Source organism: Chaetomium globosum, genomic scaffold (assembly GCF_000143365.1).
Source record: "Chaetomium globosum CBS 148.51 scaffold_1 genomic scaffold, whole genome shotgun sequence".
NCBI classification, from domain to species: domain Eukaryota; kingdom Fungi; phylum Ascomycota; class Sordariomycetes; order Sordariales; family Chaetomiaceae; genus Chaetomium; species Chaetomium globosum.
In genome coordinates, this window is record NT_165976.1 from 2,057,960 (window position 1) to 2,085,093 (window position 27,134).

General features: G+C 57.5%; 11 protein-coding genes across 11 annotated transcripts; 5 read left to right on the forward strand and 6 right to left on the reverse strand.

Annotated features, from left to right (window-relative positions):
* Positions 1–61: 61 nt before the first annotated feature.
* CHGG_00679 (uncharacterized protein) lies at positions 62–2,162 on the forward strand (the record flags this gene model as incomplete). Its single annotated transcript, XM_001219899.1, has 3 exons — positions 62–67; positions 701–1,276; positions 1,638–2,162. The coding sequence occupies 3 exons, from the start codon at positions 62–64 to the stop codon at positions 2,160–2,162; spliced, it is 1,107 nt and encodes a 368-aa protein (XP_001219900.1).
* A 157-nt stretch (positions 2,163–2,319) lies between these two features.
* Positions 2,320–5,249, reverse strand: CHGG_00680 (uncharacterized protein; the record flags this gene model as incomplete). The annotated part of the gene is made up of 6 exons (XM_001219900.1): positions 2,320–2,562; positions 2,613–2,637; positions 2,720–2,795; positions 3,012–3,471; positions 3,528–4,614; positions 5,050–5,249. The coding sequence occupies 6 exons, from the start codon at positions 5,247–5,249 to the stop codon at positions 2,320–2,322; spliced, it is 2,091 nt and encodes a 696-aa protein (XP_001219901.1).
* Positions 5,250–5,698: 449 nt separating this feature from the next.
* CHGG_00681 (uncharacterized protein) lies at positions 5,699–7,341 on the forward strand (the record flags this gene model as incomplete). Its single annotated transcript, XM_001219901.1, has 3 exons — positions 5,699–5,788; positions 6,142–7,194; positions 7,303–7,341. The coding sequence occupies 3 exons, from the start codon at positions 5,699–5,701 to the stop codon at positions 7,339–7,341; spliced, it is 1,182 nt and encodes a 393-aa protein (XP_001219902.1).
* Positions 7,342–8,555: 1,214 nt separating this feature from the next.
* Positions 8,556–10,145, reverse strand: CHGG_00682 (uncharacterized protein; the record flags this gene model as incomplete). Its single annotated transcript, XM_001219902.1, has 4 exons — positions 8,556–8,768; positions 8,835–9,093; positions 9,485–9,855; positions 10,002–10,145. 4 exons carry the CDS (start codon positions 10,143–10,145, stop codon positions 8,556–8,558), a joined length of 987 nt encoding a protein of 328 aa, XP_001219903.1.
* Positions 10,146–10,935: 790 nt separating this feature from the next.
* Positions 10,936–11,737, reverse strand: CHGG_00683 (uncharacterized protein; the record flags this gene model as incomplete). The annotated part of the gene is made up of 2 exons (XM_001219903.1): positions 10,936–11,305; positions 11,367–11,737. The coding sequence occupies 2 exons, from the start codon at positions 11,735–11,737 to the stop codon at positions 10,936–10,938; spliced, it is 741 nt and encodes a 246-aa protein (XP_001219904.1).
* Positions 11,738–13,086: 1,349 nt separating this feature from the next.
* On the forward strand, positions 13,087–14,023 carry CHGG_00684 (uncharacterized protein; the record flags this gene model as incomplete). Its single annotated transcript, XM_001219904.1, has 3 exons — positions 13,087–13,218; positions 13,299–13,589; positions 13,658–14,023. 3 exons carry the CDS (start codon positions 13,087–13,089, stop codon positions 14,021–14,023), a joined length of 789 nt encoding a protein of 262 aa, XP_001219905.1.
* A 355-nt stretch (positions 14,024–14,378) lies between these two features.
* On the reverse strand, positions 14,379–16,223 carry CHGG_00685 (uncharacterized protein; the record flags this gene model as incomplete). Its single annotated transcript, XM_001219905.1, has 1 exon — positions 14,379–16,223. One exon carries the CDS (start codon positions 16,221–16,223, stop codon positions 14,379–14,381), a length of 1,845 nt encoding a protein of 614 aa, XP_001219906.1.
* Positions 16,224–17,340: 1,117 nt separating this feature from the next.
* On the reverse strand, positions 17,341–19,812 carry CHGG_00686 (uncharacterized protein; the record flags this gene model as incomplete). The annotated part of the gene is made up of 1 exon (XM_001219906.1): positions 17,341–19,812. One exon carries the CDS (start codon positions 19,810–19,812, stop codon positions 17,341–17,343), a length of 2,472 nt encoding a protein of 823 aa, XP_001219907.1.
* A 528-nt stretch (positions 19,813–20,340) lies between these two features.
* On the forward strand, positions 20,341–21,120 carry CHGG_00687 (uncharacterized protein; the record flags this gene model as incomplete). The annotated part of the gene is made up of 3 exons (XM_001219907.1): positions 20,341–20,374; positions 20,464–20,686; positions 20,745–21,120. The coding sequence occupies 3 exons, from the start codon at positions 20,341–20,343 to the stop codon at positions 21,118–21,120; spliced, it is 633 nt and encodes a 210-aa protein (XP_001219908.1).
* A 416-nt stretch (positions 21,121–21,536) lies between these two features.
* Positions 21,537–22,785, reverse strand: CHGG_00688 (uncharacterized protein; the record flags this gene model as incomplete). Its single annotated transcript, XM_001219908.1, has 3 exons — positions 21,537–22,058; positions 22,163–22,193; positions 22,301–22,785. 3 exons carry the CDS (start codon positions 22,783–22,785, stop codon positions 21,537–21,539), a joined length of 1,038 nt encoding a protein of 345 aa, XP_001219909.1.
* A 1,639-nt stretch (positions 22,786–24,424) lies between these two features.
* Positions 24,425–26,437, forward strand: CHGG_00689 (uncharacterized protein; the record flags this gene model as incomplete). Its single annotated transcript, XM_001219909.1, has 4 exons — positions 24,425–24,561; positions 24,804–24,944; positions 24,996–25,365; positions 25,436–26,437. The coding sequence occupies 4 exons, from the start codon at positions 24,425–24,427 to the stop codon at positions 26,435–26,437; spliced, it is 1,650 nt and encodes a 549-aa protein (XP_001219910.1).
* Positions 26,438–27,134: the final 697 nt, after the last annotated feature.

Consider the following 27,134-nt stretch of genomic DNA (forward strand, 5'->3'; position numbering starts at 1 on the left):
GCCAAGAGAATTGCTTTGGGATACACCAATCACTCATCCCCGCCCCTTTTCGCTTGGAGGCATGCCTGTAATAGTCAGCCTGGAACTTACCGGCCTCAGCCGGCATAACAGACTCCCTGGGAATTAACACGATCACCTTCCTGTTTTGTGATTCTCAGCAAACAAACGGCCCGTTCCGGAACCGGAGTTCGTGTCCGAGGAGGAGCGCCCGGCCGCGGACTTACATACTGGAGTTAGCTGACAGCGGAATTCCTTATTTGGCGCTCAGCCGAATCGCCGTGTCACCAACCTACACTGGATACTTGGAACAACACCACCTACCCAACCATCTGTGCCAACCCAGCGTCACACACACAGTGAACAGCATCCCCGACCGCAACCATGACGCACGCAACCCCTAAACCCGAACCCCAACCCACCGGCCCCGAGCCCGAACCCGAACCCGAACCCGACTTCCTCCTCCAAAGCTACACCCGCCTCCGCCATGCCATCACCACCACCACCACCACCCCCTCCTCCCCACAAACATCCCCCCTCCAAACACAGGCATCCCCCTCCATCCTCCCCAAACCCCAAACCCTCCACACGGCCCTGACCTCCCTCCCCAACCCCACCTCCCCCACCTACCTGCACCCGCGCGGCGCCGCCGCCACGCACGCCCACCTCCTGACCGACCTCCTCCCGGGCCCTCAACCACCAGTCCCTTTCGCCGCGCTACTTTCGGCTTCGTGACGGGGCGGCGTCCTGCCCATCGCCCGAGGGCCGCCGACAATCTGGGTCTCGGGCCCTGGACCAGGAACGTCCAGGTGCACTTTCCCTCCCGCCTCCTCTGCCTAAACCCTGGCCCCTGGCTGCGAGCGGCCTCGGTCAGCATCGAGGATGGGCACACTCGGCGTGCACGGCGGTCGAGGACGCCGCGCTGGGGATGGTGGTGGCGCTGCTGGAGCTGGGCGGGGGCTGGGATGGACGGACGTTCACGACGGGGGCAACGGCGGGCAACATACTCGGGCTGGCGTGCGGGCGGGAGGCGGTGGTCAACGCGCGCGGCGGTAGGACGACGGTTGCGGAGGCGGGTTTGTTGGCGGCGTGCATGGCCGGTGGCGTGCGGGAGGTGCAGGTGCTGACGAGCATGGGCCACTCGTCGCTGAGCAAGGCGGCGAGTGTGGTGGGGCTGGGACGCGGGTGTGTTAAGGAGGTGGGGTTGAGTGCGGAAGAGCCGTGGCGGTTGGATTTGGATGCCGTGGAGCGGGAGCTGCGGCGGGAGGGGGATGGGGTGGTGAGTATTGTGGTGGTGAGCGCCGGGGAGGTGAACACGGGCCGGTTTGCGACGAATGTGTTGGATATGCCGAAGCTGAGGAGCTTGGCGGATCGCTATGGGGGCGTGGATTCATGTTGATGGCGGTATGCATTCGCTCTACTCCTTCGGTGTGTGGGGGTTTATCGAATTGATGTTGATGAATTTAGCATTTGGCATCTTTGCCCGAGTCCTCCCCAAGACGGACGAGTATCTTGGTCTGCATGCGAATGTTGCCGGCCTGGAATTGGCCGACAGCATTGCGGCGGACGGACATAAGCTCTTGAATGTAGTATGTTATTGCCAGAGTATGATCTTTGGTTTCTGCCCTAACAGCACCTAGCCCTATGATAACGGCATCTTTCTCTGCCGGCACGCTTCCGTCCTCACGCAGGTCTGCAGTAACCCCAACGCTGCGTACCTCGCGTCCTCTGCTGGTCCCGATTCCATTTTGAGTCCGCTAAATATTGGCCTTGAAAACTCGCGCCGGTTCCGTGCCCTGCCGGTGTACGCTGTCCTATTAAGCGAAGGTAGGGAAGGGATGGCGGCCATGCTCAGCCGGATGGTTCTCCTCGCGCGGGAAATTGCTGCATTTGTGCGGGATTCGGACCACTACGAGTGGCTGCCGAGCGAGGATGCGTCGTTGGAGAGTACATTCATCGTCGTGCTGTTCCGAGCCAAGGATGCCGTCTTGAACGAAGTGCTGGTTGACCGGATCAACGCGACGGGCAAGATGTTTGTCAGCGGGACCAAGTGGGACGGAAAGAAGGCTGTTCGCATTGCTGTGGGGAGCTGGCGGGTCGATGTCGAGAGGGATACGGCGGTTATCAAGGAGGTATTGACCGCTATTGCCGAGGGTCGGGAGTAGTATGGGCTTATGCTTGAGCATTTATGTCGAATCTAACGCAGGGCTGGGCGAATAAAAAAAGGCGTATTCGCCGTTGAATATCCCAAATATCGCAACGATGGCGACACCGTTCGACCCTCTCTGCGCGGTGCACGACCGCAGTCCATCCAGCTTCCACCTAACCAAACTTGCGACTCCCTCCCTTGAACTCCTTCTCAGCGCCCTTCTTCCTCCCCTTGCCGATCAACTCAAGATGCCCGGCCCGCTCACCGAGCATCTGCTCTGTCTTCGCCACCAAGCCTGCCGAGAACTTCTTCTGGATCTTGTCGGCCGTGGTCTTTGACTTTTTCGATTTGGTGACGCCCGTCTTTTTCTGCTGTTGCTTGCCGCCTGCCTTGCCGCCTTTCCCGCCCGGGGCGGGCTTCGGTGCCTTTTTAACCGCACCCTGGGCCATTTTGTCGGACAACTAACTGGTGTTATTGTTGTTGTCAAGTACCTAGGAAAAGTGGGTTGTTGCAGCCAGAAAATAATTCTGGGGAATAGCTAGGGAAATAATTATGCCGCTTTTTACCGCTTACCGCTTTTGATGGCTCATCATGACCATTCCACCACTTGCCGACTCACTACCGATATGTGTGCGCAGTACTGACATACCTTATTGAAAAGTCATGTATTCGTCTGTGTGCCCAAACCTCAGAAGATTCTAATCCTAGTGTCACTCCAGAATCAAACGCCAAAGGTCTAGAAAACCTAGTTGTGCCCTCCGAATTCGACCCAGCCAAACTCCAAGTCCTGAACCCCATGTGCCGTGAACTAACCAGAGGATGGATGCCTCCGCCGTTCGCTCAAACTAGATAATAACGCCCTCACCTTCCTCCTCATCCAGGCCTTCCTCCTCACTCCACTCCACATCCGCGGCCGCCGCCTCGGCCTTTCTCTGCACCTCGGCCAAACCACTGAGCTCAGCAACATAGTTCCGGTCTGAAAGCGCTTTCTTGACAAATTCCCAGCCGTCGGTTTTGTATGCCGATACGATCGATGGACTGCATGCGCTGCACTGAGGGTAGGACTTGCCGTGGATCTTCATGTTCTCGAAGTTGGACAAGAATCCTCGGATTTGGTGCGGTACGAGACCTAGCGGGTGGTCGATTGGGTCGCGTTCGTAGTTTGATCCCGCTGATCCCTTCGAGGACACTGGAGCTGGTGCATGCTGTTTCTTCGGGTGCTGGAGCAAGCTGGTGAGTAGTTCGACCAACAGTGCTGAGGCGATGGCTGCGACGCCCGGCCGGGTGACTGTGCACTGCTGATCCAGGGTCTGGTCTTTCATGGACTGTCCTTGTGGTTAGCAAATACTCAGCTCTATACTTCCCCGCCGAGGAGACTTACATCAGCTGCAACGACAACGTCATTGCAGAAATAGCAACCCAGTGTCTCCTCGCTGCCATCCTCTGGCGCCGCACCATGTCGCATTACCACGTACGTGTCGAACCCAAGCGCCGCATTCATGACGATCTTGTTGGAGGCCTTGCCCATCAGGGTGGGCAGCCACCTCGATTCGCGCGAGTCCATGAGGAGGAAGATGGCATCATGTGCATCTACCAACTCCTGTAGCTTGTTGAAGTCTGTCTTCACCCCCTCCTCGTCCAGGACGGCGTGGCCGAGCATTGGCACGCACAAGACATGGCCCTCAGACTCAACGCCAGGGTAAATCTCCTTTAAGACCTCAGCAGCACGGGGCGCCTTTGGCTTCCCTCCGCCAGTACAGTCATCAAACGTGAACAACGGCTGCCGCACGGGGTTCGAAAAGGATACATTGCCGTAGTCGACAAATGTAATCTTTCGCACGCCCCATCCCATCAAATTCCTCGAGACATAGCTTCCAAGTGTCCCCGCGCCGAGTAGCAGGCACTTTGTGTTTTTGATGGCGTCAAGGTCGAGTCCAGGAGCCAGCCGCCACTTCATTAGCTTCAGGTTAAGATCCACCGCCTGGTCTGCCAGCCGTGTGGGATCCATGTAGTCCGATAGATTGACCATGCGTGCTCTCAGCTTAGCCCCGCCATCTCTCTCCCAGCCTGTGACACTGGGCATCTTAGGGGCTTGTGTATCCTCGACGACGTCCGTAGACAATGGGAGAATTATACTCCGGGCCTCATGCCTCCTCGCTTGCGTGTCGCGGTAACAAAGAATTTGAACCTTGTTCAGGCGGTATCTCTGCTTGATCAAGACAAGAAGATTTCGAAGCGGCCACGATGGTGATTCGGAGTAGTTTGACGGATCCACAAAGGCAACATAGCGGTCTTCCTCGGCGACATCGTCGAAAAATCCAGTCTCAAAGTCACGGAGGGGGGCGATTTGCCATCGATAGCCGATATCTGTAGGGGGGTCGTCGGGCCCTGGTCCTGAAGTCTCATCCTCACCCCGCACTTTCTTGGCAAGGAAGAAGCCATGTTCTCCTTCGTTACTCACGGAATACCTCCAAGTCCCAACAGAGTCAACAAGCGCTGTGCTTTCTTGTGCATTCAGGTGCCCAACCGGCCCAGTTTGCTTCCAGGCGGGGTCTGAGTGGAGCGCAGGGAATGCAAACCAGTAGGTAAACTTGTACTTCTTCAGGTCGGCAAACGAGAGGATGGCGAATGACGAGAGGAGAGAGGGTACCGAGTAGATTGTGCCATCCTGGATCGCCTCCCATATCTATCAAATTTGTGAGCAGTTAGCGAAAAGGAATCGCTGGGACTACACACCTGGCGCCCAGCATCCGTGATCATGGCAGTTTAATCCGTATTTTTAAAGTCCTCGATGGTATTCACATTTTTGATGTACCCTTTGGCACGGGTCATGCCGGCCGGCACACTGCATCATCGTTAGACTCTAGACTCGACCGGCTAAGAGCCCAAAGGTGTGAACTTACTCTCTGTTTGTGAGTGCGGTCCCGAAAATCTGCATTCTTGTGCCTGATGCCTCGTCGGCTCTCCCGCGGGGCTCATACAAACCCATCACCGGGCGGGCCGAGTCATCGAGCTTGTCGGTGTCGAGCTTTGATGCAAAGAGGGCAGAATAGAATGGTAGTTCGACCTCTGACGAGAAAGGCACAAACTTGAGGGCGGCCATAGTAACCAACTAGCCAGGTGGGGAGTATCGTATTGTGGCTGGTGTGATGTAAAATTGGTTGATTGATCGTGTTTGAATGGAACTCGATTCGGGGGAATGGGAGATATCGAAATCCTGGTGACGTAGTGGGGAGCGGGAAGTACTCCAGAGCTAAATAATGGGAATGAGGGAAGGTTGATGCAAATGCAAGTCCAAGGTAGGTTGTTCACAGAGTAGTGAATTGACAAACAGAAGATATCACTAGGCAAGGAGTCGGGTATGGTTGCCTTGTTCAAGTGTGTAACGACTCAAAGCTGCTCAGGGTCTGGCCAGATTCGAAGAATGTACATCTGTACAGAAGCTAATAATCCACCTGGGATATGGAGAGCAGCAGCAGCAGGGAGGCGCGTGGTTCCTTTCGGTGCCGGTCAGCTGATTTTCTGTTAGATCCGGTGGATGGGATGGCCAAGATGTGTCATGGGATCCATCCGACAGTGTTCGTTGTTGGTGTTGTCAGCAAGGCAGCTGCGCCGCCTCCGGGTGATGGTGGGGGAGCTCCAGTCCAGCTTCCATGCTCCAGCTTGCGCTGCTGCCCCTCACTTGTTTCCTGCTAAGACCGGCAGAATGCCCCTCTGTGCCAAGCCTTGGCAATCGGCTTTCACGCGTAAATTGTCTGCAGGGACGCGTCGGGCCGCACTGCACAGCTCGGGTCCCAGGAGTCTTGTAAAGGAATTTGTGGGCAAGGGAATTCTGAAGGAAGATCGCGTCCATCTCTTGTGTGGCTATTTGTACCTAGCTTACTGAAGAGGGGCAACCACGACAAACCGACGCAACCATGTTTATTGGCGTCTGCGGCAGTAAATCCCCCTTTTTTTATCTTACCTAGGTTGTTTACGTATCCCCTTTTTGACAGCGAGTGCCAGGCATCTGCGCGGGGAAGCGTACCATCGCCCGCTACTTGGTTGACCACCATGGCTTCACCCAGCTCTCTCTCTCGACCCGTTCCAAGAACGGAGCGAACGATGGCATCGATGGGATCGCCTTCTCAACCAACAGCAGCTTGAGCGATCCCGACAGGCCACCGAATCCCCAACACACCTTCTCCGCCCCCAGCGACCTCCTGGACTTCGTCACCAAGCATTGGCGCGGCCGTTGGGTGACGACCGACATCCACACCGAAGCGGTCCTCGACCTCTATGCCCGGCGCCCCTTCTTCCTCCTCCTCAGCGTCGACGCGCCGCTCACCGTCCGCTGGCAACGCTACCAGGCCCGCCAACAGCAACAACAACAACACCTCCTCACCACCGCCACCACCACTACCGAAGCCGACCCCTCCACCCCCACCCCCCAACCCGTGACCCTCGAAAGCTTCGTCGCCCTCTCGGACGCGCACCTCTACGACGCCGCGCAGGGCGCCAACACACTCCTCTCGCGGGCCGCCGTGCGGCTGCTCAACACGTCGCAGTCCCTCGCGCACCTGTACGCGACGCTCGGCAAGCTGGACCTGCTCGACGGCGACCGCCTGCGCCCGTCCTGGGACGCCTACTTCATGTCGCTGGCGTCACTGGCGGCGCAGCGCAGCAACTGCATGAAGCGGCGCGTCGGCTGCGTCGTGGTGCGCGACAAGCGCGTCATCTCCACCGGCTACAACGGCACGCCGCGCGGGCTGCGCAACTGCGGTGAGGGCGGCTGTGCGCGGTGTAATGCGGGGGAGGGGGGGTCCGGTCATGGTTTGGCGACGTGTCTGTGTATTCATGCCGAGGAGAACGCGTTGCTGGAGGCCGGCCGCGAGAGGTTGCGGGATGGGGCCGTGCTGTATTGTGATACTTGTCCGTGTTTGACGTGTAGTATCAAGATTGTGCAGGTGGGGGTGGGGGAGGTGGTGTATAATCAGGGGTATAGTATGGATGGGGAGACCGCAGCGGTGTTTAGGGAGGCTGGGGTGAGGTTGAGGCAGTTTGTGCCGGTGAGTTCTTTTTTCTTACTGCGTACTCCCTCCCCTTTCTTCCGTGTCTCGTGATGCCTTGCCTACCTAGAGACGGTTCTGTTTTACTGACGACGTGGGGATGCATAGCCTGCCAATGGGTTGATTCACCTCGAGAGACTGGAGTAATATGCCCGGATAGACTGAGTGGTGGCAAGAATCATAAAACAGGAGCTTCGCCTCCGTTCAGTTCAGACCACTCGAAGTAGTACTTATTTTTTCAAGTATTGCACCTACGAAGTAGTGCTGTCGTTATTGTTCAACTTCGCAAACGCCGAATGACAGGCGGCCGGGAATTGATTCCTTCGGCCGGTGTTTTCGGTGTTAATGAACGCGGCTGCGGCAAATTCAAAGAGTTATCGCTCACCATGTGGTTCATCAAACAGCGGTCAAGACCAGTCACGGTAATAAGAAGTGAATTCAACCAGACGCAAGTCAATCCTTACCCGGATATAGGGCCCAGACGACTTGAACGGTGAGGTTTGGTCACGATCACCGGCGCCAATGCACCCCAGACTTCACCAGCCACCTTGGCGGTGATGGCCGAGCATTGGCAAGGGTCGGCAAGCCAACCGGAACTGCTGGGCGCTTGGGGTGCGGCCAATGCGGCATTTATGGGTGTCGTGGGGGCGAACAATCCCACATCTCCACGGCACAGGCTGGCTGCTGATTCCTCATATCCCGACTCATCTCCGGCTCGGGCCTGTTCTAAGCGGAGCCGATTTATTATGGGCAAAACACGATTTTACGACGCAACCCCAAAAGATTGGGTGAAAGTTTCGGGTCAGTGAAGGTATCAAATAGTATTAGAAGAGAACAAAAAAGTTATAGTAAAATGAGCCGCCAGAGTCTCCCAGATGGCGAGATCCGGCGCGCCGTGTGAGAATACCCCGTCATCAGGATTGAGAGTTGGATAGATCCGATGAGTAGACACGACATGGCCGCGACATAATAACTCGTCCAGTTTCCGTCCCAATCCTTTCCAAATTCTCTAAACAAGCAGCCTTTCCAAGCCACCCGGGCAGTTGAATACCGGTAGGGACGAGAAGAATCATGGAGGTGCCGTTGCGGTATGTTGCTGGGTTGAGTCGTGGGGTATCGTCGCAAATCGGCTGGTCGATCCCGATCTAAACCGCGTCCCTCCTGGCTGCCAAACCACCTTTCCCCAGGAACCCTCATGCCGAGCAGGCCAGGGAACCCTTTAAATCATCTCCCCCCTCGTAAACGCCCCCCATCCACAACAAATCATTACTTCATTGCCCATCCCGGACTGGCCGGACCGTTCCTCCGTACGTCTTTCGACTCAGCGTGAACCAGGAGTGGTGGAAGAGGTGTCTATTTGTTTAGACGGTTGATTGGCGCTTCTCGCGGCGGGCCAGCATCTTCTTGTAGATGAAGAGGGCGAGAAGGCCGACGGCAACGACAAAGACGACGCAGAACACGACCATGACACCGGCGTTCTCGCGGGGCCAGTCGCTGCGCTTGGCGAGCTGGGCAAAGCTGTCGCGAGCGACGAGGGAGAGGTTGATGGCAGCCATTGTGAAAGATTTGGGTTGCTGAATATTGAACAATTAGTGATTAGAGTTCTGGATGAGTAGCATGCGTCCAATTGAACAGTTGACCAGTCTCGATTTCCCGATTTCGCCGTCAGGGATGGTTTTGGCGAGTGTTTGCCGCACGGGCATGATTTGATTCTGGGGGGCTGGGCTGGTGTGAAGGAGCTTGGACGGCAACACCATCGCCATCGGCTGTGGCACTCTTGGCGCTTGGCATCCGTCATGCTGCCGAAGCTCGGGGCGCATCGCTCGAGAATTACATAGCAGTCGCCCGAGGGATAGGATGGGATTGAGAAGGGAGCCGAGTGCGAGATGCTGTTCGGAACTGGCCAATTGATGGAAGATGATATTTGCTTACAGTTTGGTTTTGCGTATTAAGGTGTGGATGAAGAGACGCGAATTGGATGAAGCTTCGAGGACTCCGGCTTTGCAACGGTGATTAAGTCTGGGAGTCGAAGGGCGGGCGAACAACACAGGACGTTGAGAGGTTGGAGGACGACGGGCCAATTGGGGGAAATCGGGCGTGGCAGTCTCCTGTCGAGCGGAAGTGTCAAGTGAGGTTGGAAAGAGAAGGGAACCAGAGATGGAAACGGCGGATGGGAAGAAGGAAACAAAATAACTCCTGTGGGTCAATCGGCAGAAACAAGAAAGCTTGGCCACCGGAGGCACGGAGAACAGGCCATGACAGGGCTTTCTGCGCGAATTTCGAATCAGACCGCTCAAAGCCGGCCGGGCAATCAAGGTGGGGGTGCTCGGCTCGGTTGGGGAACCATGAGCTCAGCAAGGCGTTCTCCACGAACAGTGGCTCAAGTGGGCACCACTCGAGACTTTTCCCACGCAGGCACGGATTTGCAACCTGCATGTCACTCCAGCAGTCCAGCACATCCTCAATCAGTAGCTCGGTACCGAGCTTCAATGGTTCTGTGCTCCAGTAACGGGCATCCCCGCGTCTCGGTAGTGTAAGCAACAAAAATGCAGGTGGCTTGAGCTTATTATTCCCCAATTCTGGAGAACTTGACGACGATGCCGTGCTCGGCCTCGGCGGCCGGCTCTGGGGTTGAGATTGGTGATCCTGGCGCAAAGCCAGCTAGCGACAAGGAAACAAAGTGCGGGTGACCCTGTCACTGTTCGGTTGGGAGCCACCCTGTGGGGTCTTTTGCGGTTTCGAGGGAGGCCCGTGAGACGGATCGCCTCCCGCTAAAATGAAAACTCGCAACGAGAATTCGAGAACACCACCAGCCCTCGCGTTTCGCGCTTGGTTGCTCGCCGCGCCTCCAGCCGTTGCCGCGTCGGGTGGCGCACACGACAACTACTATAAACCATCAGACCATCAACCCGGCTCCTGGAAATGGCGCAGATGGCATGCAGGACATCCATCTTGTGTCACCGGCCCGTCGAAACACCACACGACTAAAAGCCGAAACTTGACCCCCGCCAGTTCGACGACGAGGCGCGGAACACTGAACGCCAGGGGCGCCCGAATCCCGTAACTGCACAGGATGATGCCATGTAAATTTTCAGCGGGTTATCAGTAAACAGCGGGCTCCATGTTATTCTGAAGCTTTATTTCCGGCACCCCACTCGTCCACCTCCTTCGTGAGGCATGCCGTGCTTCCCGACAGGGCCGATTGCCCATCCATGATAAGTGGAGCCAACCGCCGAGAGCTGGGGCGAGGCGCCGAGGCGGGAGTGCGTGGGATAGCCATTCACAGGGCTGGAGGCAGGAGGCTTGAAATTCGACCCCTGCAGGTATAGGCCTCTTTAAACATACAAGTCGATACCCTGGTTATTCGTATGTCCTGACAATGTAGGGAGAAGTCGAAAAGAAAAAAAGATTGTCCGACAGCCTGGCTTGTGGTCTTACATAATTAACTCTAGAAAGATTAACTAACTATCAGCTTGCTCGTCCAAGTTCTTTCTCCTAGCATACCACATGTCAACCAGGCTAGAGCGAACGAACAGGCGAAGTGGCAGCGTAGCGTATTACGGTAAAGTAGCAAGGTATCATCAGATTCGGTCTAGAGATATGCTTATCCTATAAACAACCATCGCACTTCGGAGACAGCACAACAGGCTCTGCCCACCCCTCAGCCGCGGCGGCCGAACGTCCTCCCCCCTCTTCTCCTGACGTCAAAAACACTACGCCTCAACAGCGATTTTCAATTGCTTAGCACGAGATGGGCCTAGGGCCAGGGGCGGTGTAGGCCTTGCCGTCGTTGTCGGGCTTGCCGGTCGAGCCGTAGATGCTGGTCAGGATGCCGGGGTCGCTGGCGCTGTAGGCACCGGGGAAGCTGACGGTGTCGGACGGCGAGAGGGAGCCGGAGCCGGAGACGTTGATCTGGGCGCAGGACTGGTAGAACTGCGCCTGTCCCTGCTTGCCGGCCGAGTGCAGGGCCAGGACCTCGACGCGGAGGAGGTATTGGCCCGACGCGACGCACTGCGGGAGGTTGAAGTACACCCAGCCGTTGTTCTTGAGCAGGTTGTCAACGCCCCAGACACGGCTGCCGGTGTCGAAGGTGTCCTCCCAGATCTTGAACCTGTCAAGCAAGGCCCGTTAGTTTCGGGTTGTGGTGGCCCTTGGGGGAAGATAACACTTACCACTTCAGACCGTTGAGGCTGGCGGAGGCGGCGTTGTCGACCTTGGCGAGATAGGCCATGACGGGGCCCTTGTGCGAACTGGCGATCGGGTTGTCCGGGTCGTTGGGGAACTGGGCGCCGCCGATGACATGCTGGTACCAGGCGCCGATCCTGTCTCCGGCCTTGACCTGGATGACAGTCTGTGATGTGGAACCCGGTTGTCCGCAGATCATGTTCTGGCTGCTGACATCCTGCACCGGGTTGTTGTTGTTGGGGGCGCGGAGGCCAGTGAGGGAACCTTGGTCGGCCCCGTTGACAGAGACCTTTTGGAAGATGGCGTGTCCCTCAACTGAGAGGGCAGCACCCAGGAGAGATACCAGCGAAAGCTTCATGGTGGCTTGCGGTCAGGGGGGAGAGTCGACTGCGGTGTGAGTGAGCTTGGGTTGCCTGCTGTGAACCCAAATATTGACGGCACTCTCCCAGTACTTATAGAGCCCAGCGGGATGGGTAAGGGGTAGGGGATGGGGGGTTACGGCGCCGGCAACGAACCCTTAGATCCGTACGTTGGTCCGAGAAGGCACCGAGTTTTGAATCCCGGGCCAGGTCAAGACGGACATGCATAGCATGCATAGTGGGCATGACGGCATCCCTGATCTTGTGAGCCACGGTGACAAATGGGCGACGGGGGGGGCAAGAGGTGCCGACCCGTGGCTTGCGGTCCGGTAGTCAAGCAGAGCGGGGCCCCGGGTTTTGAGATGGGGGGCAATATATTCAGATAAACTGGATTCTATATTGCGTCTGGGGTATGGGGGGACGGGTTGGACAACAGCAAAGCACCGTCACCGGCGCCCATCAATGCCGCCAATGCCCAGCCTCGTCACATTAGCCAGTAAATGGGATGCTCCCAGCTAGGGGCGGTTAAAACTGAGGCCAAAAACAGAACAAGGCGGAAGCTTTCCTAATTGAGCCGGCCGACGAACGGCCTCCAACCTTCCCATAGCGGTGGGAGAGAGTGTCGATCTGATGTCGAAATCCCATGCAACCGCGTGGGGCGGCGCCAAACGTGGAGAAGACGGAATCTGAGACCAACCAGATGGCTTGGGGCCGCCATGATGGACGGAAGATAAGCGAAAGAGACGTCGAAAACCCGGAACTGGGACGCCGTGATTCAACCTCTGACGAGGATCAGTTTCCTGTCAGGGTCAAATCGTGAAGCCGGCGACCATGCGAAAGCGACATCATCCAAGGGCGAGGCTGACCGGGGGATCCAAGAACACGGCCCGGACGCCGGAGTGGAACACCAGCAAGGGCAAGCAATGGCACGACGATGCGCAGCGCGCCGAACCATGGTGGTGGGACCGAGATGTCGAAGCCGGACCATTCAAATCAATGTCTGGTTGGCGATGCACCCGTCACATTAGCTCGAGAGATCCATGCTGGGTTCGAAGATCGAAGGTGTCAAGGAACCTTGGGGAAGGAATGTTCTGTCCAGGCTCGGCCAGACTGGGAGTGGAGTGTGGGATGGGAGGGGAGAGTTAACCATGGATAGATACAAGAGCCGGATAATCGAATAAACCGCACAACCCACCTTTGCTAGCCAATCAGTTTGCATCATTTGTCAGAGCAGCTGGTCTGTGCCCTTTCAAGCAGTGAACCTCTGGAAGTCGACGACGCTCAGTCGGGCCAGCAATTGCGACGCCGAAATCGATTGACGCTGCCATTGCCCGACACAGCCGCAGCCATGGCGAGTAAACTAACACCCTTCCTCATGCGGACGGCCGTTCGGTCGGCGAGCCGGGCAGCGCGGCCAATCGCACCTGCGACTCGGGCATTCTCGCTCTCGGCGAGGAAACAGAGCGATACTCTCATGGTGGTGAGTTGGTGCCCGCCTTGGGGGTATGCGCAATTGAGATCTCGAGAGCCGGAAATTAACATATAGCCCAACGAGGACAGCATCGCAACACTCCCGACAACAACCCCGACATTCCGTTCAAGTTCACCAAGCAAAATGAGGCCATCATCACCGAGGTCCTCAAGCGTTACCCCCCGCAGTACAAGAAGGCGGCTGTGATGCCGCTGCTCGACCTGGGTCAGCGCCAACATGGCTTCACCAGCATCAGCGTCATGAACGAGGTGGCCCGCATCCTCGAGATGCCGCCGATGCGTGTTTACGAGGTGGCCTCTTTCTACACCATGTACAACCGGACACCCGTGGGCAAGTTCCACGTCCAGGCCTGCACGACGGTACGCACCCCCGACTCTTTTTTGCTCAACTTGCCTGGCGCAGAGGCTGATTTATTCCTTACCTACAGACACCCTGCCAGCTCGGCGGGTGCGGCAGCGACGCCATCGTCAAGGCCATCAAGGAGCACCTCGGGATCAAGCAGGGCGAGACGACGGCGGACGGGCTCTTCACCTTCATCGAGGTCGAGTGCCTGGGCGCGTGCGTCAACGCGCCCATGATCCAGATCAACGACGACTACTACGAGGACCTGACGCCCGAGACCATCAAGTCGCTGCTGACGGCGCTCAAGGAGAGCGTGACGGACGTGGGCAAGGCCGCCAAGGTGCCCAAGCCGGGCCCGCTGAGCGGGCGGGACACGTGCGAGAACAGTGCTGGGCTGACGAATCTGACGAGCGAGCCGTGGGGGGTCGAGAAGACGCGGAGCGATTTGTAGACTTAACTAACGGCATCAGGGGCCTGATAGACGGGTGTACAAAACGAAGCCTTTAGTGTATGTTGCAAAAAGGGTGTCGCTAGTCGAACATGCAGTGATAAAAAGATCTGTAACAACGGACCGAATTCGACTAATTTTGCACTAACTCTTAGGTGAATGCAGACTGGTCGCTACCCCCTAGAAATCACCCTCGCAGAATTTCATCATCAGGTTCATCTCCAATAACAAATCAGAAAACCCCCCTCGGCCGCCAACGCCGCACATCCATATTAACCAACACATTTCTTCCACCACACATTCATAACCAGCCATAACAAGCCGCCGACCCTAGTCCAGCCAAGAAGAGGGAGCTCAATCAACCCAGTCTGAAGATCCAACCATCCCCCAGCCGCTGATTCCCCTCATTCAGCCCCCCAAACACAACAATCCCATTCTCCTCGAGCGCGCCCATGGTGGCACTCGCCACCCACCCGCGCGAACCGGGGCCCTCAGCCGAGGCATCGTCCTCGTCGTCATGCGGGGCCGTCTCGACCCTAGTCCAGGACCCCTCCCCATTCCTCCGCCCCACCACCGAAAAGGCGGTATCGGCCACGCTGGCCAGCGACATGCCCTCGGACGGCACCTGGAAGGCCCACACGTCGTCCCAGAACCGGCCGGCCGCGGCGTGGCCGGCCCCCGACGCCTCGCGCTCGCCAAACATCAGCACGAGGTACTCGCGGCCGCCGCCGACGGAGACGGCCTCGAGGGAGGCCACGCTGCGGTTGCCCGGCCAGGCAGCATCGGCGGGGTCGGCGTCGCCGTGGCGGCGGGCGTGCAGCGGGCGGGTGGCGGCGTCGACCTCCTTGTAGCCGACGTCCTCGTTGCCGAAGAAGAGCAGGCTCTTCCAGCCGGCGCGGCCGCGGGGGCAGAGCACGGCCTCCTCGCCGCCCGAGACCTGGTCGTCGAAGGTGTCGACGCCCAGCTCGAGGAAGTCGAGCTGCCCGCCGGCCTGGGCCTCGCCGTCGAACCCGCCGAACCGGTACAGCCGGCCGCCGGCGGTGCCCCCGAGCGCGAGCGCCGCCCCGCCCCGCCCCGCCCCGGGTGCGTCCGGGAACCGCTGCCACACGCGCGACCGCACGTCGAACGCCCACACGTCGGCCGCGCGCGCGGGCCCGCTGCCTTCGGCGAGGCACCCGCCGTGGATGATGAGCGTGCCGTAGCCGTCGGCGTCGGGGTCGGTGGCGCGCTCGGCCAGCACGCCGACGACGGGCCGCTGCGGGGTGCCGTGGGTGTGCTCGGCCTCGGCGGAGGTGCCGAGGGCCCAGTCGCGCCAGGCCTCAACCTTGGTGTGCGGTTGCGAGTTCGGGCGGGACGGGTGTGCGAAGGTGTCGGGCTTGGAGGTGGCGACGGCGGCGTGGTAGCTGCGGGGCGCGGGGCGCGGGATGTCGGGCAGCCCCGCGGCGGCCGGGCTCGGGTCCAGGAAGGACCAGAGCTGCGTGCGCGTGTCGAACACCCACACCCGGCCCCCTTCGTCCAGCGGCGCCATGTCTGGACCGCCGCGCCCGCCGAAGAGAAAGATGCGGTGGCCGATCACCGCCGTGGCGTGGCCGACGCGCGGTGCGGGCACGTCGGGCAGCTCCGGAGGCGAGATGGATTTGCCCTTGCCCTTGGCGTTGGCGCTGGCGCTGGCGTTCGGGCCCGGAGAGGGGGTGGTTAGTGGGACTTCAGATAGCTCCTTGTCGTCATCGGAATCTTCGTCCGAGTCCTCCTCTTCGGAATCCTCGTCGTCGTCGTCGTCCTCATCGTCTTCTTCATCTTCGTCAGACTCGGACTCGGAGGCGGATTCGGGCTTGGGCTCATTCACCGTGGGGACGGCAAGTTTCGCAGCGGGAGTTGAGGACTTGACTGGCTTGGCCTTGATAGCGTAGTAGTCAGCCTGGGCGCCGCTCGACGGCAGCGTGATGGCGTGCATGTCGTTGTCGACGGGACGGCGGGGCTCGATCTCGCCGCCGAAAATGTAGACTGTCCCGGCCACGATGTCGGCCGAATGCGACGATCGCGGAAGCGGTGGGATATCGAGTTTCTCCCAGGTTCCTTTCATGCCGCTGCTTCCACGGCTGCCCAGTGAGGGCATTGATGGCATTGAGGGCATCGAGGGCACCGCGGGCATGGAGTTGAACAGCTCCGTAGTGCGCCTCCTGAGGAGATTGAACGATTCCATGACTAGCTCGTTTCAAAACGTTCGATGCGAAGCTTTTGACCAATTTTTCACTTCCTTGCTTCCACGGTAACCAGGCGTGATGGTGGTTCAATTGCGATGCTTTGAGTACCTATGTAGAGGGGTGGCGGGTATTGGGGTAACTGTGGGGTAATTCGTTTGCTTGACTGTTTAGGACGGGAGCTCTCCCGTGTTTGGCTAAGTAGATGTTGATTCTCGACAGGCCGAGTGTTGTCGGGAGAAAGGAATGAGCGGGCATCGACAAGGGAAGAATGGTCAGCTCGAGGCCCTTGTAAGGGCATATGCAGTGAGTGGTTCGTTATGTGAGCGGGCTGTGTCGAGGCAGGGCAGCCGGGGTAGGAAAGTTCGGGCGGGGTCGTTCTGCAGCTTGTAACAAACAAAATCAGACGATCGAAACGGCTCGCGTGTCTTCTCCAAAGCCTCGACGTCATACTATACATCGCAGTGTAGAATACCCGCTTCATCGACACCATACACAATACGTCACAACCCCTTTGGTCTATTGGCCACGCAACTGGTTGATTATCCACATCAACCCTACCCCCCGAGATGCGGTCGAGTTTCAATATCCTCGTCGTTAGTAACTCATGCCGTAAAGAATCAGGCCGTATCCGTCTTGTCAACAACAACCAACATCAGACGAAACATCCACTTTTTATCCTTAGTCAACAAACCATTATTCGAAGTCAAAAAGAATGGTAGGTTGAACGAACCAGGAGACCTTTCACAAACCCCAGGGTCCAAAACAAATCATACCACTCGGCAATATACCAGTTCTATTTAACTCCACGCAGTGGGGTCGGTTCAATCCCACCAACACCGTTCTCATAAGCCTAACGGCCCTAGTATGCACTGTAGCTTTGCTTCGGAGGCATGTACGTATTCTGTGAGAGTACCGGATTACGGTTCAGTTGGCTCAGTTACCAAGCATTGATAACGACGATAATTCCGCTCGGTGTGTCCTTGTACAGCGCTACTTGAATACCTCGAATAAGAAAAAGCCAAAACGCCGTCGCCCTAGAATATCTCATGATGCCCCCTAACCCCATCCCGTTCAAAACCATGTCCCATTCCAGCCCAATCCCACACCCACAACCCTTTACATCAAAGTAAACGGCGAACTCACGCCCTCAAAAGCCACAATATTCCCGCCCAGACTCTTCGAATCCCCATAATACCGGATCCGATACACCCCCTGCTCCGCCCAGTCCTCGGGCTCCCACACAATCTCGACCTCGCTCGTGCCCAGGATCTCGTTCGTCCTCCGCCAGTGGAACACCAAAGCCCAGTCCCCATCATCCCTCACCCTCTTCCACACCGACGCCTCCTCCCCCCCCCTTCCATTATTAAGCAGACTCAGCTTCTCCACTGCGGCAAACGTGCCCTCCAGGCGCAGGTTATTTCTCGGGTTCGCGCCCACGAACACCGCGCTCACCGGCGGCTGCTGGCCCCTCCGATAAACCCTATTCACGTCGGTGACCACATCGCCAAACCCCTTGAACAGCGGCGTACCGTCCAGCACGACGGGCGAGATGAACGACAGCGACCGGTTCGAGTTGTCCGGCGGGAACAGGCCCACGTCGTCGTGCGGCGGCGGCGGCGGCGCGTCGGCGCCCAGGTAGGATAAGAACGATAGCGTCACGTTGATGTACGCCGCCAGCGTGTGCGGGCCGTATAGCGTCGACGCCCCCTCGTAGCGCTGGATGCCGTACTCTTCTTCGGTAGTGATGTAGTGCGTGTAGCTGTTCGCCGGGCCGCCTAGGACAACGACGGGGGCAGGGCTAGGGTCGGCCGATTCGGGGGTTTGACGGCGTTCGTCACGGAACAGGGTTGCTGAGGCGTCCGCTACGGTATTCTTCCATCGCCGGCCGGACATAGTGGTCGCTTCGCCGGGGCTGACGATGATGAAGAGTTGGCCGACGCGGAATGCCTGCACGTCGACGATGTTGGGCGTCCAGTCGTACGGGCTGTGCACCTCACCAACATCTAGGAGGATCGGTTTGGGGTCGTGGCACGCTCGCTGCTCAGGCGTGGCGTTCTTAAGAAGGCGCGAGACGACCTTCCAGACTGGCGACGTAGTGTTTTCGTTGCCGTCGTGCTGCGTGAAATCGAACGCGCCGGGGCCGTCCGATGTCCCGGCGGCGAACGAATACCCGAGCGCCGCCGGGCATGTGCGGGCTTCTGAGCCGTTGGGGAGGAGGAACGAGAAGCCGGACATGTCATGGAAGGTATGAAACGACTTGACCGGCCCGCCTCGCACAGTAACCGGGTTTCGCTGAAGATCGTGGTAGAGTGCCAGAGCAGGCTCGAACTGTCGTTTCCCTACCTCAAAGCATGAGCTCGCCCCGTTGTCTTGAACCCGGAAGAACGGCCCGCGGGCGTGGCATGCCTGGGATCTGCCGTCACTGCAGGTACTGTTTTCGAAGCTACACATCTCCCCTGAGCCGTCCTCACACCACGCGCCCAGGACATTCGGGCTGGTATCACCGACATTCGCTTGTGAGAAGCCAGCCACAAAGTTCTCAGCCGCCGTAGGATCCTGGCGGGCGTTCTTTTCGAACAGATAGGCGGCCACTCCTTTATTGTCACCTGCAATCAGAGTGTTGTTGCCCAGTAGCGAGGTCCCGTGGGTGGGAAACCAGGTAAGGACGCCAATGTTCTTCTTGTCCGATGCCCGTTGGAGCTTGAGCAGGGTCAGGTCTTTCTCTACGGAGCCATCGTCATCTGCGCTGACATTGTATTTGGCACGCTCCTGCTCTGGGTTGGCAAGATATGCAAATAAGCTGCGGTTTATGTTGGCCCCCTGCACCTTGGTGGTGCCAACGCTCAAGTACCCTGGCTGAAGGCTTTCGTGAGCCTTACGAATCGAGAGCAGTGCACCGTCGACAATAGCACGGTAGCCTTGGTGATCGAAGCCTTTGCTGGTAATTTGGGGAAGCAAGTAATTCAGCCAACCGGCAGGCCCGGCATGCGAGTGAGTGCCCGTCACGGCAACGTTGTGGTGGTTGTAAACGGCGTACGCCGGACCAAGCGCTTTGAGGCCGTTGATGATGCCGTATCGGACGGCCGTGTCGCCTGACTGGGTGTCCAGTACCAGGTAGACGAATCTCTCGTCGGGTTTATCGACACTGCCGACAATGAAGGCCCGCGAGTACAGTCGCTGTCGGAGACCAGTACCGACTTGCTTTGGATCCGCGTAGCCCATCAGGTTGATTTCGACCACGGGCCCGGTGATATCAGCTTTGCCAACCCCGATGAGATAGCGGTCTCCCGGAGACTGGGTTCCATCGGGCCGCTCAGCGGCGTTCAACCAGTGACCACTCCATCTCGAAGGGTCCCCGAACGGCAACGCTCTGCATACGAAAGGAGCGAGAAGGACCAAGGTCAGGATGGAGGCACACGCCAAGAAGAGTCGATGGCGGGGTATCCTTCTGTCCTCCCCAGCACATGCCTGTGGTTTCCGATGTTTCCGCACCGACTCTTGGTCTGTATGAGTCTCAGATGCTGCATCGCCCTTTTCGGGTTCCGTCGCAACAAGTAGAGGCTCTATCAGCTCTGCTTGCGCCGCCATAGTGAGGACCGTGGGCGGGATCACGGTGAATGATTCTGCTGATGATGAGGCGATAGCTTTATCCGGGCATTGTGGTTATGGATAACATAGGCCGGCGGCTGCGATAGTATCCGGAAGGATGCGGGTTAGAACGGCAGTAGCCTAGTAGGTAAGGTATTCGTACCCTCGGGGCCTCGCTCCCCTTGCAACAGCGGTTTGCCAACACGGTAAGGTGCCTTGGCAGCCGTTCCCGGCAATGGAAATTCCCCGATTTGACGAATTGTTCAGGCCCCGCTGCCAAGCACTTTGCTCGCAGGAGTGGAGACCAGGTTTTCGATCGCATACATCTTTCTGCTCCGGCCATAACGGTGCATGTTCGCGAACAGATTACTACCTGCAGAACCGCCCGATTCATAACCACCACCTCGTTATCAAAAACTTGGAATTGCACAAAGCGAACCTACTCTCTGCTCGAAGCCTAATTGGCACCTGCGATACACGAAACAAACACCAACCAAGACCAACGCCCCGATCTCACCCACCATCACCATGCCCATCGACATTGTCCATGAGTCCCTCCCATGTGAGCCCCCTCCCTCGCCCTCCTCCCACTCTCCCACACCCCAAAAGTCACCACCATACACAGGTATCTAACACATACTCCCGCGACAGACGTCGACCCAGACACCACACCTGCCGAGCGCGCCGCAGCCGAAGCCCTCATCGCGGAAGAGCGCACCCAAGTACCAGACGACCCTCACCACCTGCACCTCCCCCCGGCACCCTCACCCACCGCCTTCCTGACACCCCTCCTCACCGCCGAACTCACGCGCCTCAGCACCACCGACCCCTCCTCCCCCTCCCAATCCAAACTCACCGCCCTCGACTTCACACGGTACGAAGCCCCCGACCCGCCCTCCCCAGCCACCCTCAGCACCCTCCCCACGCCCCAGGCGCGCGCCCAACTCCTCCAAGCCACGCTCTCGCGGGCGTACGGCCTCGCACAGCTACATCGCGTCGCGACGGACGCACCTGGCGCTGCTCGAAGCGTACGGCAAGAACGCGTGGCTGGTGGGCAACGCGGCGCTGGAGGGGGAGGTGCGGGCGGCGGAGCAGGAGCTGGCGGGGGCGCGGCGCGAGGTGGACGCGACGACGCTCCGGCGGCGGGCGGCGCAGGACGCGGTGGCGGGGGAGATGGCGGCGCTAGAGGAGGCGTGGCGGAGGGGGGTGGGCAGGGTGTTGGAGACGGAGGCGGCGGTGGAGGGGTTGAGGAGGGAGGGGTTGGAGCTGAGGAGACGGTTGGCTGGTGTTGGGGGGGAGGGGGTGTGAGGTTTGAGCGGGGTTTACTTTTTTTTTTGTTGTTGTTTTTTTAAGGGAGAGGGAAAGAAGGGGGGAAGGGGTTGTAATTTCGTTGGAGAATGGGGAGATACCAGTTTTCCGACATGGACATAATAATGTACATCCCGTGGGACGGACGAGGCGCTACATTGCAACTTCACTACCTACCTCAGAACCATGGATGGCCGTGGGCCGTATCATAAATGAGGACATATGGATTGTACTTTTACTGTACATCTTAGCTATCTGATGACAGTCCATGACTAGTTTGTTGCAGAAAGGAGCTTTGGGAATTCCTAAACGCCGCCCCGACCCTCGTATGACTCTGCGAACTGGCTCTCGTTCTCTCGGATGAACATGACCACCAACCGCGCCGTTTCCATGCAGACCCAACCTACCACCTCCTTCTAAGACATCTGCAGCGGATCCATCTCCTCCACGCCCGTCTTAACACCCACGTACTTGGTCCGTCTCATGATGCCCTCGACCGGCCCCAGCAGCCGCTGGAAGGCCGACTTGCCGAGCCGCGCGACCTTGACTTCGGTCTGGCTGACGACGCTGGCGGCGCGCGGCGCATCGTTGAGCAGCGCGAGCTCGCCAAAGAAGTCGCCCTTCTTGTAGTGCTTCACCGGTGTGTCGTTTCCACTTCTATACGCGACGGCCTCGCCGGCCTCGAGCAGGTAGAATGAGTGGCCCGGGTCGCCCTCGCGAATGATGGTGTGACCCGCAGGGAATTTCTGGCTCTCGAGGGCGTCGGCAATCTTGGACCGCTCGTAGGGAGTCAGGGTCGACAGCAGCGGCACTTCCTCGAGGAAACCTTCGTACATGCGGCGGCGTGCGAAGGTCGACTCCATCAGGATCCGGCGGAAAGTGACGCGGTCGAGTGCCCACAGCATGCATTGCGGCTCGGCCGAGATGACCGTCGCGGCCTCGCGGTGCGTTGTACATCAAGGCGAGCTCGCCAAAAAGATCCGCCGGCCTCAATGGTGTAGACCTTTTGTCCCATCCCATCGGGTCCTGGATAGCAACGAACCCCTGCTATTGACATAGACGTCGAAAGAGCCCTTCTCAACCACGTAGAAGAAAATCGCCGGCGTCGCCTTAGTGTGATAACCTGCCACGAGTTAGATGGATACACTTCCTTGAAGAAACATGCGCTGAGCTCGCTCACCTTGAATTCCCTTGAGTAAGAATCGGCTTTTTTCTACCAAAAGCCCTCATGAACCTGAAGCGCTTTGCTACGTCATTGAGGTGACTAAACAGGAAGTTGCCGCTCATGGCCTGTTTCAGCCGGCCCAGCTGTTCTGACGTCTTAGGATGTACTGGGGGCGCCCAGTTGTCGTAGCTATCGCCAACCGGTTTAAGAGACTCTGCCGACACCGAGGTACGACGTCCAAAATTGTACTGGGCGGGATAGCCTTCTGACACTGGCGGGCTTCTCAACCCGGAATGTTGGGGTTCAGAAGCGGAGTCGCCTCCAAAGGGTCCTCTAAACATGTAGCCGGCCGTCTGGACAAAACTCGGTGTTGTGGGCGAAGTGACTGTGTCGTTTTCATCTTCTTCGGCTACCCTTTGCATGGCGCCCGTGTCGAGCCTGGAAGAGCCAAATGGGTTCGAATTTGCCCCAAAGGGGCTGGTGAATCCCGGACCTGACATATCGGCGGGAACTTGTCAAGATATTTGTTTCTCAACTGGCTCGAACAGCCAAAGTCCGACCACTCTTTATACTTGGTCCCGTCTGAACAAGAGACAGACAAAGCAAGGGTATGCTTGGTGTAAGTCGTGGCCAGAACCCACACACGATCGGCGATTGATTCGCGAGACGTTTCTCTAAAACCCTGGAGGCGAGACAAGTCAGAAAACGGTTCGACATAAACTGTACATCCCGGGCTGTTGGACAGCCACCAGGAGGAGGCTGAAGCAGAGGGGCGGGCAAGAAAGTGATCGTGCGCAGCCCTGTGACCTGCTAGCCGATAGATAGGTCGCTGCTCTTCCGACCTGGTTTCGACAGCCATTACACGGTAGTAATGGCAGTTGAACCTTGTCATGTCTCCAAAACGGCTCTGTCGTGGCCCGAAACCACAAATAGATGTTTTATCAAAGAGTGACCATGCCACCCACAGAGGCGATTTGAAACAGATCAGGCGAGAGGAACCTATCAAAAAATGACGAGAGACTTACTTTCTGCGTTGCCGCCTAGCACTGATGCGTGGTCGGGACAAAGACAAAGAGATATGAGTTGATTGGACGGCACTTGCTTCCGCTAGTTTCGGATGTGGTCGCAGCAAGGTGCGTCTTGTCGAGATACTGCGGGAGTCGAATGCGGCAACTATAGGAAGGGGGGGGGAACTCGTCGAAAAGCTGCAGCGACAATCCGTGGATGATAAAGGCCCAGCTATAGCTCAAACTGCGGAAATGAAGCCGAAATGGTTGATTCGCAGGGAAAGCGGTGTGGACAATGAATAAAGGCTGGTTCGGACGTGTCCGGCGCAACGAGATGAGGGTGCGAGATTAGGCCGACACTGCACTCTTCTTCCTGTTTTGCTCGTGGGCGCAAAGAGAAGATCGGCAAAAGGGCGAGAAGGCAGGGAAATAAGGCACCTGCGACGATCAACAAAGGCGGTATGACGACGGCAAGAGACCCGGGGAGATGGACAGCGGGAAGTCGATGGGGCTTTTTTTTGCGATGAGAAGGCGAGAAGATGGGAACCCAGATGGGGAGCATGAAGCTTCGAGGGAGGTTCCAGCGAGTTCATGAGTGGGGTGCTGCTTGCTTCCCGCCCTACATACAGTATGCGGGAGGTAGCTCTTGCTCTGCGCACGTTCCCTGAATGCATCATCATTGCTGTAACACGAAGCCGATCAAGGACCGTGTTCTCTGCCGCCTCGACAGCATCATAACTTGAATTCATCTTGCGTAAATCAGCTTGCATTGCTTATTTCTGCAAGATGATTGCCTGCCATGCTTAACCTCATTTTTCCATCTCTCAGCTTGCCGTCCCAGTGCGCTGTGTATCGAAGGTAGCAAAGCAAGTCCCGACTGCGAAGGGCTCTGAAAGTTTCCATCTTCAGACGCCCGCACTGTGTTTGGGCAAGGAGGCAAGCTCCAGCTTCCCCTCCTTCATCCCCTCCGCTACCTGGCCCTGGCCCATGCTTTCTCCACAACTTTGCGCTCGGCATCGCCGCTCATTTGCGTCGAATGTTTCTAGAAGACGCACAGACTCGGGAGTGGGCCGGCCCCCCTTACTCTATCTGGGCTCGTGACCTGCACACGGCCCAATCCAGCCCAAAACCAATGGTGGGGGTGTTCTGGTTGGTTTTTGTCTTGTTCGCTGACGTGCTGCCGTGCTGCCGCCAGCTTCGCCAACCTTCTCTGACGGCTTCTCTTGCAGATCTGCCGCACTCTCCTCCGGTAGGCGGCGATGGCAGAACGTGAGGGTGGGAGGACAGGCAGAGCTAGCGCTGTGTTCTGCTGCATGCCTGTTTCCGGCACCCGGGCATGCCGGAGTCAAATTTAGCTGAGGGCAAATGACACAGCAGCAGCTGGCCGTTGGGACGTTGGCCGTACGAAGTACCTTAAGGTCCGTTGACCTAGGTAATCGTGCAAAGCAAAAACCGCAAGACCTGAAAAACTGTTCGTTGGATGACATCAAAAATATTGTCGGCTGCGCCAGCAAAGGAGCTTTGCGCTCTCCATGCCCGGGCTTTGGCGGGGCCAACGAACAGGAGGCGCCTTCCATAACCCTGACCCTCGCTGGGTTTTGCTCCCGAGATCGCGCAGCGCCGCGAAGACTGCAACCGGAGGAGAACCACGTGTAAAACCCCGTGACTGTTTCGTATCTTCACTAAAACTGGTTGGCACTCAGCCTCCTTGCCAAGAAGTACACGGACCACCTTACGACGCCGAGACCGAAGGCTCCGTGTCTCGAAACGCTCCTTTTCTTCTACAACTCCCCTTTGACATCCCGGGACCCTGGGACCGACTACGACAACGACGACCAGAAATGGCCTACCATGGTGCCCCGCCGTCGCCGTGGCGCGGCCAATGATGCGGGCGACGATTCCGTATCAAAGCCGGATGCGCCCAAGAACCAACGGCCCAACTCCTCATGGCGCGGGCGGAGCATGCGGGGGGGGCAGTGCGGTAAGAAACCCAAACTCATTGTCACCATCTTCTCCATTCTAGCCGCCATTTATCTCGGCTTTGGCGCCTACCTGACATATCTGGCACATACGGTACGCCCGTCGTGGCCCCGCTCACGCGTTCGAGCGCGCAGCGAATACTAACCATCACTGCTGTTTCTAGGTCCGGGACATCCGTATCGACTACACGAACTGCAAACACGATGCCCCAAATAAGTTCTCGCCGATGCCCCCAGACTACATCACAGCGCACTTCTCGAAAACAGACAGCAATTATAATCCCTACGAAGCAGAGTGGATGAAGGAAAACCGGACAGTGCCGGTCAAAGGCTACACGGACGACCGCACCTACTGCCGTATCAAGTTCAACATCCCCGAGGAGCTAAATCCCACCATCAGCTTCTTTTACAATCTCGAGAACTTCTACCAGAACCACCGCCGTTACGTCAACTCGTTCAATGCCAAGCAGCTACTCGGCGATGCCGTTGACGGTCGCACTATCAACGACTCCACCTGCGACCCGATCGCCTATGACCCAGAGGGAAGCGGCAAGATTGTTTACCCATGTGGTCTCGTTGCCAATTCCTTCTTCAACGACACCTTCTCAAACCCAGTCCTTCTGTCCGTCCCTGGCTCGAACGCTGCGAATGAGACGTACAAGATGTCAACCAAAGGGATTGCGTGGAGCGGCATGAAGGACCTCTATGGCGACACTAAATACGACATCAACCAGATTGTCCCCCCACCGAACTGGGAACCGCGGTACAGGGGGGGCTATTCCGAGAAGAACCCCCCGCCGAATCTAAAGGAAGATGAGGCTTTTCAGAACTGGATGATGCTGGCTGCGGCGCCCAACTTCTTCAAGCTCTACCAGAGGAATGACAACGACACCTTGAAGGAGGGCCAGTACCAAGTCGATATCGAGGATAATTTCGACACGACCAAGTACAACGGCCGCAAGGCTTTCGTCATAACCACCCTCTCCACCATGGGCTCCCGCAACATCTGGCCGGGGATCATATTCCTGATCGTGGGAGGAATCTGTCTGATCCTCGACATTTGGTTCATCTTGTCGTTCTTCCTGTGGAAGCCCCGCAAGCTGGGTGACCCCTCGTACCTGTCGTGGAACCAGCCTTCCGCGCCCCAGGGACATGCGGCATCATAAGAACACGAAAACAGCTGGGGAGCAGGGAAGCAAGTAGTGGAATACTGAATGATTGGGTGCTGATTGTTTTTGTTGTTTTTGCTAGAATAGTTTGGGATGTGGATTTACACGGCGCAAGAGGGTGGCATAAGGTGTCTCTTTTTTTTTCTCCCTCCCTCCTTTCATTCCCCATCAATGTTCTCGTTCGATGTCTACCGAAATGAAACCGGCTTGTTGCCATGCTTTGAGTTGTTTGTTTGTTCCGATACATATTTGCTGAGGAGGCAATGGGCATTGGAATTCTGGGATATGGGTAATGAATCAAGCGACATCGTTTCATCGTGACCCTGCCTCATTTGCTCCTGTCACCGACTCCCAGAAAATTGGGCCTCGCTCTTTTTTTTGGGTAATTTCGTGAATTTCCGGTGTTTGAGTGTGAGTGATCGGGGGAATGGTTATATAATCTATAATTCGTCGAGTACTTTGGACATGTCGAGTTGCGCAGTATGCAGTTCAAGTCAGTAATCGAAGTACGAATGGCATCTCGATTTGCTGCGACCCACACGTATCTCTCTCCTTTCCAAGTTGTCCTCTTCCACAACAACACGGGCACTTCCCATAAATCAACAACTCCATCAAACATGAGTGAAGAAAGCCAATTAGAAACTTAGGTTATCAATTTCCACAGTCATATTCCCCATCACATGAGTCAATCCCA